The sequence below is a fragment of the Eleutherodactylus coqui genome, chromosome 4, assembly GCF_035609145.1.
Source record: "Eleutherodactylus coqui strain aEleCoq1 chromosome 4, aEleCoq1.hap1, whole genome shotgun sequence".
NCBI classification, from domain to species: domain Eukaryota; kingdom Metazoa; phylum Chordata; class Amphibia; order Anura; family Eleutherodactylidae; genus Eleutherodactylus; species Eleutherodactylus coqui.
The window spans coordinates 137,629,139-137,644,014 of NC_089840.1; the positions used below are offsets into that span (position 1 = coordinate 137,629,139).

The 14,876-nt window shown below is 43.3% G+C and overlaps 1 protein-coding gene across 1 annotated transcript; it reads right to left on the bottom strand.

The window, feature by feature from the left end:
- Window positions 1-338: 338 nt before the first annotated feature.
- Window positions 339-14,859, bottom strand: RAB29 (RAB29, member RAS oncogene family). Its single transcript, XM_066600182.1, has 5 exons — window positions 14,607-14,859; window positions 13,223-13,294; window positions 8,789-8,970; window positions 2,698-2,819; window positions 339-1,078 (listed from the first exon to the last, which is right to left on the bottom strand). The coding sequence occupies exons 1-5, from the start codon at window positions 14,728-14,730 to the stop codon at window positions 964-966; spliced, it is 615 nt and encodes a 204-aa protein (XP_066456279.1). The 5' UTR covers window positions 14,731-14,859; the 3' UTR covers window positions 339-963.
- Window positions 14,860-14,876: the final 17 nt, after the last annotated feature.

Consider the following 14,876-nt stretch of genomic DNA (forward strand, 5'->3'; position numbering starts at 1 on the left):
AATTTGAATTTGTATAATCCAACCTCTGACCACGAGTATTTCCAACCAGTGACATATCCTGCGTCTTTACTACACCTAGATTACTTTAAATCTTACGTTCTGGATTACATCTTCCAATACCATATGGAAAAAAAACCCCTTCTATTGAATGGAATGCTACTGCAGTACATAGAGGACATTTCCCATAAATAAAGAGACTTCAGTGTACAATGTAAAGGTATGCTACTTCCTGATAGAATTTCCTTGAGTTCCTCAATTTCAAGATCTTTACTTGCTGACATTGAGTAGATAATTCATACAACCATAAGAGTTTTCTATCAATTATGTACCACTTTATATTGTATTCTATCTTTATTTTTAAAAATACAACTTTAAAATCATTGTAATAGATCTAGTCCCTCTTATTACACAATATACATATCCAACTTACTGCAGAGAAAAATCAACATAATGAGGATAAAGATGTTAGAACAGAATAAAAGTTACTAGCCAAGTTTATTCAGCTTAAGTAAAAAAAAAATAAAAATAAAAATAAAGTGATCTACTGAATCTGATACCTGAGACAATCCCTTAGGTCAGGCACACGAGGTTTTAGGGATATGTTTGTACTATCCACTGGCAGAACAGCTTAAATTCTTAGGACTACTGCTAACCTGGCAATATATACACATATCAAAATATATACAGACTATAACAGTGCAGACGCCTTCCGACACAACCAACACATTTTCAGTTCATCCAATACACATATTAAGGTTGAAATATGGAATACAAAAAAGGCTGAAAATTAACACCAGATTCCAACTGCAAGGAAGCAGCTGATCAATACTGAGAAACAAATGTACAAGTAGAAGGCCACATCCAAACGGTATTCTCAGGAGGAACACGGATTCTGAGAAGTAGGTTTGATCCAATTAGCAGATGTCTTCCTGTAGTAGATCAGTCTAGTCCTGAGTGATCATGTCAGCAGCAGCCCGATCCGGGCACAGAGATGTCATTTATGTTGATGTATTCCCCCTGCGGTTGGATAGAGGAATGGCCAGATTCTCTGGTCTCCATCATTCTCTCAATTAGCACTCTAACAGGATTTTAAGAGAAAATAAGAAAAATTTATTAAAAAAGGGTATTTGATACAATGCCTTACACAATGGTGTAATCAGAAAGCCCATGCAAAGAAGGTTAATGATTAGTTTTACCATAACCCACTATACGAACGCCATGGAACATACATGTACGGTGAATATCAGTAAGGGGTTAAATTATTGCCACCCCTCAGTTTACACAAGGTGATATGCTGCCGAGAAGGACTATTTTTCTATGTGTACAAGATATGTGATCAGCTGATGGAGCTTTTGCTTGTTGGCTGATTGCAGCCCCGTTTTATACGCAACGGGGCAAAAATTGAGTGAGAGCGTTCTAACAGTAATTCATGACTGACCTGTGAAAAGGGGCTTTTCCGGGCAAATTCTATTGATCCCCTATCTGGAGTATAGGTGATCAATAGTTAATCACCAGGAACCCGCCACTTGGGATGTCCCACGATCAGCCCGCTGTCACTTTGGTGGAAGTGTCAGAGGCCTCCTATTACACTTCCGGTACTCCCACCCCCAACACTAGGGGGAATCTTATGCAGAAGTGTAATAGAAGGCAGCACTCACATTTATTTCCGTGGGAGTTAAAGGGGTTGTCCCGCGCCGAAACGGGTTTTTTTTTTTTTCAACCCCCCCCCCGTTCGGCGCGAGACAACCCCGATGCAGGGAGGTAAAGAAAGCTCACCGGAGCGCTTACCTTAATCCCCGCGCTCCGGTGACTTCTCTACTCACCGCTGAAGATGGCCTCTTCCTCCGTGGACCGCAGCTCTTCTGTGCGGTCCACTGCCGATTCCAGCCTCCTGATTGGCTGGAATCGGCACGTGACGGGGCGGAGCTACACGGAGCTACACGGAGCCCCATAGAAGACTGCAGAAGACCCGGACTGCGCAAGCGCGGCTAATTTGGCCATCGGAGGCCAAAAATTAGTCGGCTCCATGGAGACGAGGACGCTAGCAACGGAGCAGGTAAGTATAAAACTTTTTATAACTTCTGTATGGCTCATAATTAATGCACAATGTACATTACAAAGTGCATTATTATGGCCATACAGAAGTGTATAGACCCACTTGCTGCCTCGGGACATCTCCTTTAAGCCCTATATGACGGTTCAGCCTCTGACCACGCTGTGTAATTCAGCAGCAGAAGCGAATGGGCTGCTGGTGGCACATGTGATCACAGCTACATTCATTTAAACTGGGCTGATGAAAACGGGGCTCAGCTGTCTGCCCCATTGAAATGAGAGGAGGCGCCGCTACACAAGTGCGATGAGCAGCACACTGCGAAGTAGGGAGGACAAGTGCCCCACGTTTTCCGGAGCGGTTGGGGTCCCAGCAGTGGGACCTCCACCGCTATCAGTTTTCATCCATCAAGTGGACGGGTGAACACTTGTAAATTCCTCCACTAACGGGAATACCCCTTTAAGCTCCGTGCAGAGAAAATACTGAAGAATCTGCAGCCCCCTGTGTTTTTGATATTGGGAGTTTCCAAAGATTAGACCTGAAATGATGATTACTTGGGTATCTTTGCATACAATTCCGATGTTTACAATACTGCGAGCTTTATACATTGGGTGCATACGCTAATAACACACTGCAGAGTGGCTCACCTCATGGATTCATTGATGTTTTTATTTTCCTTAACTGAGATCTCTGTCCAACCAATGAAATTATTTTCCTTACTGAATTTGTCGATCTGCTCTTTGGTCACTACCCATGGTGAGAGGTCACACTGAAGGAAAAAACAAACAGTATCTTTAGTTTCCATAAAAACATGAAGGAAAAAAAAAGTTAGAATGTTGCGATATACATGATCTGGTCTCTAACCCCTTAATGACCAGTATATTATATATATTTTTTAATCCTAATACACTGTGCAAGATACCATTTTGATATTTTAATAGTTTGGACTCCTAGACCAGCTTCACACAGCTGAGAAAATTGTGTGAGATGCACAAATATTCTTTTCAATGGGGTCATACACAAGCGATTTTTTTCTGCATAACACCACAATGCCATGCAAGAAACAAATCACGGCATGTTCTATCTAGCTACAAGATCTCCCATTGAAAGCAGTGAGAGAACTCCACACTCTACCGCAGGGGGATTCCCTTCATACCCAACAGTGATGCAAGGCCATTTCCATATGAAAAACACCCCACATCCAGGGGGCTTTCACATGGATGTCGAGTGCGATATGGGGGCCGGATTCACGGGTCCCTATCACATCAACGAAAATCACAATTGCCTGCGTATTTTAGCCGTTCCTGTGCATATAAATGAGTAAGTAGCATTTACGTGTGCAAATAAAATATGAAGAGCCCATTGATTTGCTGTGCAAATATGTAGGTTTCCTGTGTAGTCACTGCACATTTGTGCTGGTCTGTTGAGGTGCATATCTTGCATCAAAATAAAATGCGCACATGTGAACAAACCTATTGGATTCTATTCACTGAGTATTACACAACAAGCCCCAAGATTCAACATGGAGAAAATTGAACTTACCATCTTACCGAATCCCCCACCAGGCTTTTCAATCACAGTTAACAGCTATACGAGGGGCTGCTGATAAGTCTTTGGCTTTGTGTTCCCTTTTTGTTTCTATGGTAACGAATGTTACATCACATGAAAGTCTTATGTGTCTTATATATGTTTTCAAAATTTTGTGCTTGTAGCTTATGGCAACAGTGATCTAGGCACGCGGGAAAACAAAATGGCAGAGTCTAAGGCGATAGTCACAGCAAATGAGAGCAGAGGAGTGATAAAATTCTTGTTTCTGCAAGGAAAGCCCACGAAGGATACTCATGGTGATATGTCGCAGACATTGGGGGATCAATGCCCTTCATATTCTACAGTTAAGAACTGGGTTGCCAAATTTAAAGCCGGCCACTTCAGCACCAATGATGAGGAACGTCCTGGACGACCCAGAGAGGAGGTTGTTCCGGAGATCGTCGATGCTGTGCACAACCTCATACTGTAGAAATCGGCAAATTTCAGCTAAAGGAATAGCAGACACCATGGGGATTTCTCGTGAACGTGTTTGTATCATTATCCATGAACATTTGAACATGAAGAAGCTATCTGCAAAGTGGGTCCCCAAATGTTTGACAACAGATCAGAAAAGCATGCGAACTTCCCGGTCCATTTGTCAGCGTTTCCGGACTGATAAGAACTTCCTGGATCGACTGGTCACTATGGATGAGACCTGAATTTATTTGTATGACCCTAAAACCAAGGAGCAGTCAAAAGAGTGGAGGCACAGTGGTTCTCCTCGCCCAAAGAAGTTCAGGGTGCAAAAATCAGCCACTAAGGTGATGGCGTCTGTGTTCTGGGATAAGGAGGGCATGCTGCTTGTGGATTACCTTAAAAATGCTTCCAACATCAATGCAAGGTAATACGTTGAACTTTTGTACCAATTGAAGGCAGCTCTGAAGGCCAAAAGGTGCGGCAAGCTGTCCAAAGGAATCTTGTTCCTGCAAGACAATTCCTCCGCTCACACTGCACAAGCGGCAAAACTGGTGGAGCTAGGCTTCCAGCTGGTTGACCACCCACCTTATTCACCAGATCTAGCTCCCTCCGACTATCATCTGTTTCCAAACCTGAAAAAACACCTCAAGGGTACCAAATTTCACACCATTTCTGATGCCATGGCTGCTACGGATGACTGATTTGAGGCACAACCGCAATCCTCCTTTTTGCAAGGCTTACAGAACTTGGAATACTGATGTAAGAAGTGTGTTGACATCAGTGGAGAGTATGTGGAATAAATGTAAACTTTCTTCTTCCTATCTCGCTTCTTTCTGGATAAAGCCAAAGACTTATCAGCAGTCCCTCGTATACTTTCCCCAGTCTCACAAGTCTATGGTCATGGGGTAATCCGCTGATTCTGCCCAGCCCCTCAAGCCCTCACTGCCTTCAACGCAAACATATCTTGGATACAACCGTTCCTCAACTCCCCACAAGCACTAGTTCATGCTTTCATGTCCCACCTTGTTTATTGCAACATCCTTTTCTGCGATCCTCTATCCAAAACTTACAATCCTCCAATCCATCATGAATTCAGAGGGGACATAGCCAGGCAGCAACCTCTCCACTGGCTGTCCCATAAATACAGTCCAAAAGCCGATAGGTGACAGAAAGAGCCCCAGTCATTGCAAATTGTGGCGTATAAGGGGTTTAACTGCCAGGATCTGAGGTTTCTCCATTCCTGGCGGTTAAAACTGGAGGAATTGGTCTTTAAGGCTACCATCACCCAGCTGAGAAAATCTTTTGAATGGGGTCATATACCTGAGAGATTTTTTTTTTTACCCCCATAGCATGGTGTGGGGAAAAAAAAAACCAAAATGCGGCATATCCTAGGTTTGAACTTTCCCTTGTTTTCAACGGAGCCAGAAAACATCGCGAGCGCGATGCAAGGTTTTCCATTAAAAACAATGAGAAACAGTTACCGATCCTCTGGCAACTGTACTGAAGTGATAGGCTGAGTTTTTGACACAGAACACCTTGCATCTGCCGGTACATTGCCTGTGCCCGATATAAGGCAGAGTTTGACAGTCCGATATCACGCTTGCCCGTGTGAAACTAGCCTCGCACGAGACAAAACTACAGCAGTCAGCTCTATTATACCGCCCATCAATCCCCACACAGAGAAGGTGGTTCAGATAGATGCCCATTGGACTAACATGCATAGGGGGGGGGGAAACAAGCTTACTGCGCCTGTTGGACATAGGTAGTTATATAACAGGGAAGGTACAACACCTCCTGCACATAGCGGGAAGTCAGGGGAATTAGGTCTTGAGTATATACATTTGCATCTAGTTTTGGCTTTAATGTGAGATTTGTATCTTAGTAGTGGTCCATGTACCCACAGTATAAAGCACATATTTGCTGGGCCTTTTCCTTATGAGTTATGTGTAGTCCAATAGGCATTGTAAATTTAAGCTAATTCATGTTGAATTTTATTGCTACTTAACACTTTTACTGCCGAAGATGTATGCAGTACCTCCCGACATAACGAGGATTTACACTAGACTATCTGGCATCATAAAAGCCTAGAATTGTAGTTTTAAAAGTACTAATTCAATTCTTTTTAAAGCACAAGCTCTTGTAAATGTAGACAATTATGTTATACAGCGATTCCTGGAGTTCCAATGGCCTCAGGATACAATATTCTCAGCACACAGTCCAGATCGGTGAGGAGCACTTGGGAAAAGCCCCGTATTTCTGAGGTGCATGCACTTACGACCAGTGTTTAAACTGCATGAAGAGCACAAGGGAACGATGATTTTTATTCTGGCTGAAACTAAACATCAAGTGAGAACCTCACGATTGTCGTTCAGTTGTCTGTCCGAATTAAACTGAACAATGATGAGCGTTCAGTTTTGCTTGTTTAAACAATAGTTGTTTCGTCTAAATGGGGCATTATATGTAAGGACTTGTTTTTCTTCCTGGGAAAATCCCTTTAAAGCCCAATGTCCACAGGTGGGTTTGATTTGCAGAATCCCTGCGGGTGAAGATCCGCAAATCAAGCCACCCATAGGAAAACATGGGCGTCTGAAAATGAAATAAAGCATGCAGATTTGATTTGCAGACCTTATGCTCTGGTAAACAAATCGCAGCATGTTCCATTTCAGTGCGGATCTCGCATGGACAGCTTCCATTGAAGTCAATTGAATTGCGGACAGAGCCACAGATTCTGCGGGAAAGCAGAAGTTCAGAAAAAAGTCTGCACATGCACGCCGGCCTGCACTTACGCATGCTTCTGCAGACCAGGAAATAGAAGACCGGGACAGGTAACGCAGTATCCTCAGCCGTGGCATGGTTGGATTCTGCTGCAGGCTCCCGCATGCAGAATCCGATCCAACTGTGGACATTGGGCCCAAGTAGATAACAAGTGCAAATAAAGCAACTATAAGTGAACTATCTTCACCAAAAGCAGATTGCAACCTTATCAGCAGACTTTTTGCCAAAGGACAGTCATAGGGCCATCTGTAATGCAGTGGACTGGTTTGGTATTGCAGCTCTCACCCATTGAAATGAATGGAAGAGAGCTGCACTGCCAAACTGGGCCACTGGACAGTGTTTCAACAGTAGTGGCTGCTCAGCAGCTGATCGCCAGAGATTCCATACGGCAGACTTCTGCCAATCTACTACTAGTGACTTATTAGGTTATCAATAGTTCTACTCCTAGAAAAAAACAAAAAACAAAACTGCTTAAAGGGGTTGTCCCGAGAAAGCAAGTGGGGTTAAGCACTTCTGTATGGCCATATTAATGCACTTTGTAATATACATCGTGCATTAAATATGAGCCATACAGAAGTTATTCACTTACCTGCTCCGTTGCTGGCGCCCCCGTCTCCATGGTGCCGTCTAATTTCAGCGTCTAATCTCCCGATTAGACGTGCTTGGGCAGAAGGGTCTTCTCCCTTCTCTTGGGTCACGGCATGAGCGGTGTTCTGGCTCCGCCCCTTCTACGCGTCATCGCGTAGCTCCGCCCCGCCACGTGTGCCGATTCCAGCCAATCAGGAGGCTGGAATCGGCAATGGACCGCACAGAGCCCATGGTGCACCATGGGAGAAGACCCGCGGTGCATCGTGGGTGAAGATCCCGGCGGACATCTTAGTAAGGTAAGGAAGAAGTCGCCGCAGCGCGGGGATTCGGGTAAGTACTAAACTTTTTTTTTTTTAACACATGCATTGGGTTTGTCTCGCGCCGAACGGGGGGCCTATTGAATAAAAAAAAAAACGTTTCGGCGCGGGACAACCCCTTTAATTTCATTTAATCTTACCTTTTGGTTGACATTTTGGGGCCTTAGAATCAATTAGCAGATTTGCATAGAGGTAGGCTTCCTACACTCGGGTGGATGCGATATAGAGTCCTGAAACTCAGCCCAATACTGCGCTTGTGAACATGTGAGGTAACCGTGGATGCAAGGCATTTTCATGTCAAAGATGTCTGCCATCACTGCAGTAAGGTACTGATTCTCTGATGTGATTTTCAGTGGCCGTGGCAGATAGGCAAGCGTTTCCCCATTACCTTCAATGGGAAACCTCACATTGCACATCATACGCTGTGCGATGCGTTTTACAGTTCCATTGAAAACGATACGTTCCGAGGAGCTTAAAAAGTTAGAATATGCCACAAAAAAAAAAAGGAAACCCATCTGACTCCATTCAAAAGAATGGGATTCATATTAGTGCGTCTCGCAACTCACAAATCCGTGCAATTTGCTTGGCCGTGTGAAAGCAGCCTGATTGTTTCCATACACAATGGTCAACTTAGAACCAATTAATCTTGCATGTTGAGGGACCACATATATGAATTTTGCCTACCGTAATCTACAGTCATGACTAAACAAATACGTAGTACATTCTGCAAGCCTGCCATCAATAGATATACAAGGTGTGGAGGTAAGCTCAGTTTTCAAAGTTTGTAATTCATAGTTACAAGGGGTCACTTTTCAAAAATTTTTTAACTTGCTGGTCAAAAACACATTTCTGGACTCGAGTTCTGGTTATTTTGTGAAGAACCATGCATTAAACTTTCAAACAAATATTTATCGGCATTTTTCTTCATGCAATGTGTGTTTTTCTACTTTTTGACACCTAACAATAGTGATGCCGTTTCTGTCTACAAGTGTACTTGTTGCCCCTTCAAACAATTAGTAGCCAGCTAAACACACATTATTGTACAGCCATTCACCTTGTTGGCCAATAGTATACATGGCACTAGATCACCATTTGGTAGGGTCGCCTTACTGTCCAGGTCATTTTTCCACATTTGACAATTTCTGAACGAGTCGGCACAAGTGAGGTCAAACATGACTATACAAGCAGAAGCCTGTTTATAGTAGAGTCGGGTCATAGAAGTAAAGCGCTCCTGACCTGTTAACAAGAAGAGATAAACATGTATGAGTCAACATGCTTGAAAAATACTGTAAAACTAGTGACTAGCAATGATTGATGAAACCGATTTGTCATCCTAGGCAGTAATATATGATATAATTGGCCATTGTGATGAACTGATCAGGTTTTCCCCACTGATTTCAATTTGTTTAGAGGAAAAAAACCTGAAGATTACTTACTGCAGTCCGTTTTCTATGAGCCCATGACAGCAGCAGTGAGAGCCCGCCTCCCTCCGGACAGGAACCTGGAGAATCCACCAATAAAGGACCAGCATAACTCAAAAAAAAGACAAACGGAAAAAAAAAAACAAGAAAAAAAACAAACCACACTCTTGAAGTTTTGAAGTGTTGGTTTTCTATTCTGATGTTGAACTGCCACCAACTGAATAGACGTTCGAATTTACGTCTATAGTTTACGCATGGGGAAAAAAAACGAACACTTTGTTTCATTTTTACTTCCATTTCTCTGATTCAAAAATGGAACGGAGAAACAGATATCCAAAACTGAGCTAGATGTGTGAACAGGCCCTACATGTAAATTTGCTATTTAGGTAGGAATTAAATTTTCATGCAGATTTCGGTGCGTTTGCTGCACCAGTATACATCTCTCCACCAACGTGAAACCAGCATCATTTATGAAAAAGTTATAGAAATCACAAGAATGCAAGAACAGGAAATGTATAAATCACTTCCCTTTACAAACTCAGGAACAATATACTTCTCTTCATGCCTTTGTTCAGATTCATTGTGGCATTTGGATCATTTATAACGCAGTTATGAAAGGTATATACATTCTTTCTGCCATATGGGATATGGAATCAAAATTCTACTTCAGTAATCTTGCATCGTGGAATAATAGGCACTGTAAGTGGCTGATCATACAGTTATCAGGAGCCCCAACAGCCACTTCATCGCCCTGTACTCCCAAATAAGATAGTGACTTCTATATACCCTTCCTCAGCATGCACAATTTAAGCATGTTACTATGTAGTGGATTTTGTGCTGCAGATTTTGCTGTAGATCCACATCAAAATCTGGATACAAATTTCAACCCCTCACTTTAGAGGTGAAATCCTGACAAAAAAAAAAAAAAAGATCCACAAAACATCCTCAAGCAGTATTTTACACTGGCGAGTGAGATATAGGGCTGAGAAACTGACCTATATCGCACTTGTTTTGTCTGTGATTTTCATGCATCAGTGATGCATTTCTTCATTGAAAACACACAATTTGCACTGCTGTACAAGTTTTTATGGGGAAAAAAAAAAAAAAACACAGCCGCCGCCAGCCCCATTGGAAACGATGGGTGATATTGCAGAAAGATATGACACGCTGTGATGAGTTTCCCGCATAGCATTGTGGTGCAGGAAAACACCCCTAATGTGATTTAACCAATTAAAAAGAATGGGGTTCATACAATGCACAATATGAAGGCAGCCCCAGGTAGTGGAAAAAAAATATAAGATAAAGGCACAATCAAGCTGTGAGCGGCACACCTGCAGAGCATAACCCAGGTTTCACTGGGGAAGAAGCTGGCTTTTAAAGATCTGCCTGTCACCTGGATCAGATTGACACTTATGGAATATTACAATGTATGATGGTGGCAAGGAGTGCAGATTTTCTGGAAGAGTAGCAAGAACTACATTTGATTTATGTTGGCTTTCTAAAGTGGTCAGTCAATCCTTGGACACCAGAATAGAGCTTAAAAAAACCAAAAACTATAATGATGCTGATCCTGAACAGAGTGCGTTGAACCCAGCTACAGCTATATTGTGTTGCCTTGACGTGTGACCCCCCCTACAGCCAATCACTGACAACAATGGAAACTTCAAACCACTCTTCCATTGCAACAAGTTGACAGGCACCATTTAGGACCCTTAAATAGTTCAGATACCTGCATCCAGCGGGAATCTGAACCATTTGTCATTCAGTCGGGGCATTCACTTACACTCAGCAATAACGAGAACTCGTTAGTTTACTGTTTGTTGGTCAGTTTGTGCATGCAGTAAACTGAGCGACGGATCGGCCGTGTAAACAGGCAGTATTACTTATGATTGACTACCTGCTTACTGTGAATAGTGTCAGACAGGCACGATTCCATTCATTGAGCGATGATCATTCCTGTGTAAAAACACAATAACGATTATTGCTGGGGCAACTTGTTGGGCATCTGCGCCCAACATGACATCCCGTGTAACAAGGCCCTAACTCCTATGGAACGGGATGGAATCAGCAGCTGCCAGACAACTATGACACCATCCAGTGGGGAAAACAGACTGGAAAAATCCAATCAGTCCAATCCAGACAATCATGTTTAACAGCGAAAATCATAGCATTTTTCTTGTTTTCATTGAAAATCATTCCAAGCAGTCAGAAAAGACCAAGGAAGTCATGAATCCAGATATTTTTCTTGTTCTGCTTTGCGCAATATGAAAATTGTACTATATTTGAGGAAGTAGAACTTGTGCTTATATTTAGCTGAGAAAATATCCCCCATTACAAAAGTAACAAGAGGGTCCCTAGAATAAGAGCGCCACCATCAGATGACATGATTGCAAGCCTATGGTATGAATGACACCTGTGTTGTTAATACCTGGGAACACCTGGGACAATGTAAATGGTTGAAGTGGAGCTGTAAAAGATTTCTGAGATGTCAGAAGTTCTGATTGGAGCGGTTTGAGTATCAAGACCCCCACCAATCACTTAAACTGCAGCAACAGAGGTGCTGATGTGAGTTCACCCACATATAGTGTTTACGAGCTAGCAAGCACAGACAGCAGTCAGGTGACCACCTCTGCAGCTTCATGTCAGCAATCCGGGGTCTTGGCACATAGACCCCAGCAATCAACACTTCTGACATGACTATGGCTTGTTAAACGTCCTTCCAAAGTGACATTTAGGGGATGTCCACACATGGTGGATTTTGGTGAGGATTCACACACAAACACGCAACATATTTTCTGCGGTGGATTTTGAACGTAGAGATGAAGTCTGCTGCCGATCTGCACCTGGCGATTTTACCACTGCAGAAAACGGGCCACACGTGAATGCAGTCGTAGGCCGGACTCATGAAGTCGTATCCGCAAAAACGCACACGTAGTACAGTGTATTTGCGCAGAGAATGACGCTTTTTGCGTGCATTTTTTGCACATATTACTGTACTTTGTGCTTGCAGGGCCTTTACACATAGTCGCAGGACACAGCCACACCCCGATTTAAAGGGAAATTTAGTTCCAGATGTGTTCCTTTTCTAGCAAAATTGTGCAATCTATTGAATAGATTGATGGGGCTTAAAATACAGAATGCTGTGTTCTTTGTCCCCATGGAGAATGCATGCAATAAAATAAACAAACTGATTGAAGTCAATAGGTTCTATTCTCTGGTATTGCGTGTGCAAGCACGCCTGTGATCTGCCCTAAAACTTCATCTACAAACATACTTTCATACAGTGGCCATGTCCATTTAAGGGTTGGCCCTAAAAGCACAAACCTCGATCCCCAGCAGGCAGCTTTCAGACAAGTATAGTTTAGCTCTGTATTTGGTCTTAGGACAGAACCAAACGGCACTGCCCAGACCCCCATTGGCTACAATGGGCTCCATTTAATTTCCAGCCAACAGTCTGAAATTTTGTTGGAGTTTACAGGATGAAATAGCGAGGCTTCCCGAAACAGTGCAGCTTCAGTGACCGAGGTTTCGAACGAAATGTGAATTAAGTTTAGGTTTACATGGGGCTGATTTGCAGCAGGGTGTATGCAGCGGGAATTCTGCTGCAGATCAGCAACGGAAAAGCCTGGCTCCAAACCCATACCATATGGTGCAGATTTTGAAGCTGGCTTTATTGCGCATTTCTGTGTGGAATTCACCCCCTCATTGGGAAGAGGTGAATTTCGCAGCAGAAACGGTGATAAAATTATCAATTTACGCATAGCTTTGTGCAGATTATTTCCACAGCTTGTGGAAGAGGTTTCCAAAATCTCATCCACTTTACTGCTACTGTAAATGTCACGTAATTTCCATGCAAACCCTGCGCACAGAAGTTCACCCCATCTGGCCCCCCGCACTCCCCAGTATGCCTCATGTGAAACAGATGCAACTGTACGCAGTCTGGGCAATGCTCTGTGAGCTAAACAGCCTGATCTCTACAAGGATACATTTTCGCTACACTGAAACATTGTTGCAAAGCATCAATATAGGAAAGAGATGTGTGATATGGCAGAACACAAGCAGCTTACCGGCAATATCCCATAACTGAAGCCTGACCAGCTCTGTATCCGACCACTGGACGACCTTCAGGGCAAAATCCACTAGAAGACAAATTATACATGTCAAGAATCAAAAATATATTCTAGTTTCTCTGGTCACCTTTCCTATACCCAAACTATTAAGTATTTCCCAATAAAGGTTGTTTTTAAACTAGTTTTCTGAACTTTTTCTACTACATTTCTGGTACAGGTCTGTGCTCTGGCTGTTTGGTTTAGAGGTGGTTGGTGAGCTGCATTTTCCTGCTTTTCCATAATATATTGTTTCCGTATAGCAATGTGCTGCCACATCCATCTTCTGCATTGTTCCTTAGGGAGAGTGTTCCCACAATATAAGATTACTTTTACACCTGCATTAAGGCTCATTTACACGTAACAATTATCACTCTGAGTTTGTTTAAACAAACGGATTTGAACGATAATTGCTGCGTTCGATTGCAGAAAAAAATAAATATATTATATAGATATATATATATATATATATCTCTATCTCTCTAATCGGTTACTTGTCGTTCAAGGTTGTTTTAGGGCCAAGTTCAGGATTTCTGTCTCTGCTCCGTTTTCGGATCATTTGTCCCCCCTTTTATTTCAATGGGGTTAAAAGAAAACAAACACACACGTGGACTGCCCTGTCCAACCCCCACCCCTACAGGATGCAACCAAATTGAAGCCCGCTCCCACCCATCTGATATGGGGGTACAATGCTAGAATCTGTAGCAGCTTTACATAGTTTATAAATGCTGAAAGCCGACCCATGCGGCACCTACAGACCCTGAGGGAGGGGCGAAGCCTTTGGCCAGTCACACCTGGGTAAATGAGGTTTCACCATGGTTGTGTGTTGCAGTACTGAGGCGGCTTATAAAAAGGGCAAAACATGTAAAATGTGGATTTAGCTTGTAAAGAATTGCAGGACACCCGGTTTAGGGTGCGATCGCACACTGCGGAAACACTGAGGAATTTCTGTGGCAAAACCAAAAGGTCCAAAAAAATATCTGTAGTGAGGTCTTCCTCTATATGTGAACAGAATTTGCTTTAATGCCATTCACTTTGAAAGTAAACGTTTCTACTACAGAAATAAACCCCCCCAAAAATTGCATTTCTGTAACGTGTGAATGCACCCTTAAACCACTGTGCGAATATACCGTAAGGTACTGCAAAGGGGTTGAAGGCGCAAAGATGCAGAAAAACAGGGTGATAAGCCGTCTGCACAGAAGGTACAGGGGGGGGGGGGGGGCATTTGGGGATGTTACCCACCACTGCTGAGGGGGAACAGCACCACCCAGGGGTACATTGCTGCAGAGGGGGCAGGAAAGTGCCCAACACCTTTATTTCCATAGAGAGGAGCCACAACACTCACCTCCCATTGTCATTTTGTACTCCTTGCCAAACACGTCATGGACGTACCTATTTAACAGTGAAGTTTTCCCAACTGCAGAATCCCCCACAACAAGCACCTTGAATAAGTAATCAAAACTCCCCATCCCGCCGACATAACAGCCGGAGCCCAGCGCCTCTCCTGCCCGCAGGCGCCCCTATATACACTGGGGACGGGCAGCGGCACTCCGCCTATCATGTGAGTCTCTGCGCTCTTTAACTCGTCCGCCCCAATGTATACGGGGCAGAGCAA